Source organism: Lolium rigidum, chromosome 6 (genome assembly GCF_022539505.1).
Source record: "Lolium rigidum isolate FL_2022 chromosome 6, APGP_CSIRO_Lrig_0.1, whole genome shotgun sequence".
Classification (NCBI taxonomy): Eukaryota; Viridiplantae; Streptophyta; class Magnoliopsida; order Poales; family Poaceae; genus Lolium; species Lolium rigidum.
In genome coordinates, this window is record NC_061513.1 from 299241748 (window position 1) to 299247792 (window position 6045).

Genomic DNA, 6045 nt, shown 5'->3' on the forward strand with positions numbered 1-6045 from the left:
GGTTTAGCCAGATGCTGTGGGATATTCCATAGCTGCTCAAAAAGTAGCTCGATCTCCACCTCCTCCATGTCCACCACGGGTACAGGGCAACTGCTTTTTGACTCGGTCCACGGCGCCATGGACACGCACCTGGAACCCACCATCACAGCTCCTCTCTCCCTTTTCCCGCCAAAATCCATAGCAGCAGTCCCTATCAAGCTTCGGATTCCTCGCACTCTTCTGCAGTCATCTCCAACAGTTGCGCATGATGATTGAGAATCAACAGCGCAAGCGCTGCCTTCAGTTCTGAGACCGCCAGTCCTAACGGCCGAGGCCTCTTGTTCCAATGCACAGGAAGCTGCGCCCGAGCTCTCTGAACTGCAATGTCGAATGGGGACAGTTGCCTCGCCGGATACACATCCATCTTCACCGGCCTTCGCTTGGTCACTGGCAAGCTGCGCGCCATGTCCTGAAGCTCCAGATCTCTCTGCACCACTTCCTGCAGCCACACCAACCTCGGACCAGGCTTCTGCCCCTGTAACGGCGCCTGCAGCGCCAGAACCACCTCCGCGACGGCTTCTGATGCTGGAGCCGTCAGAAGCATCGAGCTCCGCCGCCGTCCCGAAGAAGGCGAGCTCGGGACCAACGGCGATTGGCCCAAACGAACCCACGCAGAAGCTGAAGCCGCTGCACCGAGGCGATTGAACTCCGTCCTCACCTGGCCTCCCGCACGGCGGCCTCTGCCCCGCCATTGACGATCCAGTTTCCGCACTCGAAGCGCCTTCACGAGGTCCCATCTCCTCTTCCCCGCCTCCAGCACCGCACGCCCGCCACCACGGCCGCTCCCCCGCCTCCTCTCCTTCCTCATCCGCGTAGATCGCCAGCGTTAGTCGCCGATTTGCTCTGGATTTGGGAAGGAATCTAGCTATGGGCGGTGAGCTCGAAGTGGAAGAGACTGGCGTTGTGGAGGAGGCAAGTGGCCGAGATAGATGCTCGCGTTACGCGTGTAGAGACGCGCCCCACCTCCCAGGCCCGCCATGGACGCGGATCGAGGAGATCCCGCTATGAACAGGACCTTGGGTCGGACACGGGGCGGCGTCGCCCCTGAGTCGCGAGAGCGACATCAGAACTATGTTACTTTTCCTCCTCTAATTATTTTCTGCGTCCGCCACTGATTTAAGGTAATGAATGCTTGCATGATCCTGCACAATATGGTCATGCAAAGAATCCATGCATGTATGGTGCATGATAACCAAAGTCATCATACTGAGCTTGATCATCACGCGTCCGTGACACATATATTAGTGCACAACTACATCTTGTCAACCGTGAAAGCTCAAAGGAGAGGCTAGTTAATTTAATTAGAATTGTATGAATAGTTTATTTTATTTCATTTTACTTATTGTGAAGCTGCTACTTATTTATATGCTAAATTTTTATTTAATTATTTTTTACATTTCGAAATTATTTGGATACATGCTTAAAATTGAAAAATAATGTGAAAAGATAGGCTGTTTGAGGGAGGTCGCTGGTCCGAGGGCACCCATTTCATCTGTCCGAGGCGTGTACCGCCGTTTGAGTGCGGTGGCTGAGATGCTTTTGGTCTGGTCGCCGTGGTTTTGCACTCCGGTAGTTTGTGAGCAGTGAGCACGGTGGAGCTTACTTGCCGTCCCATCGTGAAGAAAAGAGTGACTTTATTTTGTTCTCCAACTCTCCAACGCAACTGGCCCTTGTTTTTGGTCCCATATAAGCGTAGTAGGCCTTTAGGCTTCTTTTCGTCGGAAACACTCGTCAAGACCACCGCACCCGCCTAACAAACACCAGTGTACTCAGACGCACGCCTGGACGACGATGGACGCGCCCACCGCCGACGCCAAGCGCAAGCGCACCGATGCCGACACCGACGTCGCCCACGTCGTCGAAGAGGCCTCCGACGCTGAGGTGGAGGAGTTCTACGCCATCCTCCGCCGCATGCGCGACGCCTCGCGCCGCTTCGTGTCGCGAGCCGGAGCTGGCGGCCGGGCTGGTCTCGCACGCGCGCCGGCATGGCGCCCCAGCTTCTCCTGGGAGGACTTCGCTCCTCCGGCTGCCCCGACGACAACGGCGCCGTCGACGCAGCAGCAGCAGCAGCAGCAGCAGCGGTCAACCGTCGACGAGCGCGTCGCCGAGAACGCCACGCCGTCGCGCGTCACCCTAGACCTCAACGCCGAGCCGGAGCCCGAGGCGTCGGCCACCCCGCGCCCCTGAGCGCGTCCACGCATAGCGACGACGACGTCGCCCGCTCTTACAGTCACCGACGATAAGTTTTATCGCCGGCCGGTGCTACCTCTCACAATCACCGGTCAGGAACAGAAGATGTGGAATGCGGGGTCGGTAAAACCGGAGGCCGATGTCGCCGGCGACTCGCGGGCTCGCGGCTGATGGAGCCTACGAACTACGAAGACGTGGTTTTGTACATAGGGTTTGCCCCATCTCCTTTAACAAATTCTTTCGGTAATCAAAACGACGATAATGGCAAGGATGCGGATGATGGATCGGACGCGACGCGATCGTGACATTGTTCGGCGCTCTCGCTACCCTTCGTTGTCGCGTGAGCTTTCAGGCTATGAATATTGCATCACCTTCATGTCACATCTCTTCAACAGTCTCTCTCTTCCATTAAAAATCACGCGTGAACTCAGATTTGTTTCGATTTCTTACCCGGCACGAATGGATGTTGTGTGAATACTCTCACAGTTACTGTCGTCGTTGTGAAATACAGAACACCGACAGGTGTTGTTGTTGTGAAAAACAACATTACGGAAATGGCCTGCGGCTTGAGCCGAGTTGTCAAGCTCTAAGGTGACATGGCAAACATCAAGATCGTAAATGATGAAACACGGCGGCCTCGAAACTAGCCGTAATCCTAGAAAGATTAAGGCGATGTTTTTCGGAAGAAGATTTAGCCTCTGCTAGAAGAGAAAGGTGTAGCCGTGTGACATGAGGTAGTTCAAGCTATTTTTTTAGGATAAAGGTATAGTCGTCCTGACATCATATAAGATAGAAAAGATTGTTATGTACACATAAGTTTCAAATAACCGGTATGTCAAGCTTTTGTTTCACGTGCTTACAATGATGCCCACGAAGGCAGGGAGATCTCGTTAGGTAAACCTAGAGGGGACTTTTTTGTCGTTTTTGCGAAACAGGACCTTTTCCTCTTCGATGTGTTACGTGGACTAATTGCGGATTTTTGTTCTTCATTTTTTGTTTTTCTGCATGTTTTTCTTCCGTCGGGCATATTTCGTTGTTAACGGAGTACTCCACCCGCCTTCAGTAAATGTTCATTTTTTAAAATAATTACTAATAAAAAGTTACTTTAAATTTTCCTATTAATAAATCTCGCCAAGGACATTAACTCCTTATCTATTAAGAGAATGAAACAACAAAATTTTACACGGAAAATAGGCGAGCAATTTTTTGTTCATAAGAGGAACATGCGTGGAAACCAACATAAACGATCTCTGAGATATTGCGCAATACTGTCGAACAGGGTAGCCACCCTTCCAATCAGAAAACTGTCCTACAACACTAAATACGCAGCTCCCACGTTTTTTTTTTGAAAAGCAACTTCCACGTAGGTGAGGCGGCGAATTGCATTCTCAGATGCGCGCGTTATGCTCCATGCACACTTTCTAGTACTAGATAACATAGATTAATTATCCAGTACTACGAGATCCTTTCTTTTGCCATGAGACTGACTATAAATTTCCTCGTCAGACAATCAGACTATAGGATTGATGCGCTAGGCAGTTTAACCAAAAAAACCGATCTAATGGAACGAGGCTAGGCACTATATTTATATTCAACACTTCCCTCACGTCTAGCTTATTTTAGTCATTAGGTGGGTTTGATGCACATGCCGCAGAATCTTTTTTGTTTTTTTATACTGCGCGAGCAGGGTCTTGAACTCAAGACACTTGGCTCTGATACCATATAGGATTGATGCGCTAGCCAGTTCAACCAAAAGATCAATCTAATGGAAAGAGGTTAGGCACTATATTTATATTCAACATAGACTACTCATAGTGCAAGTAATTCGGTAGTAACTTCGTGTTCAACTTAATAAATTTTCTTATGTGGCAGTGAGTTAATGAGGAGAGGGGAGAATGGAGTTACTGTTATCACCAGATTTTGGCCAAATCAGGAGATGGGCCGTAAGTGAAGATGTGCTTGAAGGATATACACGTGGAGCATCTTTGAAGCGGCATTGCACGAAGAGTTTGGGCTAGATTGCCCATGTATCTGTAAATATAGTAGATTGCATCTTAGTTAGAATTAAAAGATAGAGTTTAACCCGTGCACGGTTAGGTGCACGCCCGAATTAGAGAGTCCCTTGGACTATAAATATGTATCTAGGGTTATTGGAAAAGGAGGACAATCACGTTCACAACAAACACAAATCAGGCGCATCGCCACCCCTTCTTTCGAGGGTTTCTCCCGGGTAAGCATCATGCTGCCTAGATCGCATCTTGCGATCTAGGCAGTACGCGTTTATTCGTTACCTGGTGCTGCTCGTGCGGAAGCGTTATTGATGGCGAGTAGCACTATTTATCGTAGATGTTTTGGGGCCTGCATGGATGCTTTTTCTTATGCATATCTGCTTAGCCATGCCGTCCCTTGATATCTAGCTGCCCTTACACCTATCTAGGTGTAGGGGCAGCACCATGCTTGTTCGTTGTTTAGTAGATCCAATCTGTTATAGTTGCTCCTTGATTCTTCAAGGATTGGTTTAATATCTGTATGGTTAGGCCTTGCAAACGGGTTGAACGATCCGGTAGTGCGTTAGGTATGGTTTGTTAGCCCTAAGAGGGATGTTCCGGGAATTAACTTAATGTTGGTTTTTAGGCCTCTTTTAGGGTTAGTTTTCCATTATCTTTCGTGTCTATTAGGCTCAACTACGCGTAGGACGTTCCAATCACACGGTGAAAACCCTAAACTGTCGTAGATTGGTTTAGCTTTATACTGATCAAGCAGGAGCCCCATGTCATCGTTAACCCGACGTGAACCATGGGGCGATCGGCTTTGTGAGCCGATCCACAGGGCAACTGATACGTCTCCAACGTATCGATAATTTCTTATGTTCCATGCTACTTTATTGATGATACCTACATGTTTTATGCACACTATATGTCATATTTATGCATTTTCTGGAACTAACCTATTAACAAGATGCCGAAGAGTCGGTTGCTGTTTTCTGCTGTTTTTGGTTTCAGAAATCCTAGTAAGGAAATATTCTCGGAATTGGACGAAATCTTCGCCCAGGGTCCTATTTTTGCACGAAGCTTCCAGAAGACCGAAGAGATAACGAAGTGGGGCCACGAGGCAGCCAGGGGATAGGGCAGCGCGGCCCAAGCCCTGGCCGCGCCGGCCTGCCCCCTGGGCCCCTCGTGTGGCCCCCCGCGTTGCCCTTTCGCCTACTTAAAGCCTCCGTCGCGAAACCCCCAGTACCGAGAGCCACGATACGGAAAACCTTCCAGAGACGCCGCCGCCGCGAATCCCATCTCGGGGGTTCGGAGATCGCCTTCGGCACCCTGCCGGAGAGGGGATTCATCTCCCGGAGGACTCTTCATCTCCATGATCGCCTCCGGAGTGATGAGTGAGTAGTTCACCCCTGGACCATAGGTCCATAGCAGTAGCTAGATGGTCGGCTTCTCCTCGTTGTGCTTCATTGTTGGATCTTGTGAGCTGCCTAACATGATCAAGATCATCTATATGTAATTCTATATGTTGTGTTTGTCGGGATTCGATGGATAGAGAGTACTATGATTATGGTGATTATCAATCTATTGTTTATGTGTTGTTTATGATCTTGCATGCTCTCCGTTACTAGTAGAGGCTCTGGCCAAGTTTGTACTTTTAACTCCAAGAGGGAGTATTTATGCTCGATAGTGGGTTCATGCCTTCATTGACACCTGGGACAGTGATGAGAAAGTTCTAAGGTTGTGATGTGCTATTGCCACTAGGGATAAAACATTGATTCTATGTCTAAGGATGTAGTTGTCGATTACATTACGCACCATACTTAAT

General features: G+C 49.3%; 1 protein-coding gene across 1 annotated transcript; it reads left to right on the forward strand.

Annotated features, from left to right (window-relative positions):
- Positions 1–1830: 1830 nt before the first annotated feature.
- On the forward strand, positions 1831–2383 carry LOC124659291 (protein NEGATIVE REGULATOR OF RESISTANCE-like). Its single transcript, XM_047197212.1, has one exon. It carries the CDS (start codon positions 1831–1833, stop codon positions 2224–2226), a length of 396 nt encoding a protein of 131 aa, XP_047053168.1. The 3' UTR covers positions 2227–2383.
- Positions 2384–6045: the final 3662 nt, after the last annotated feature.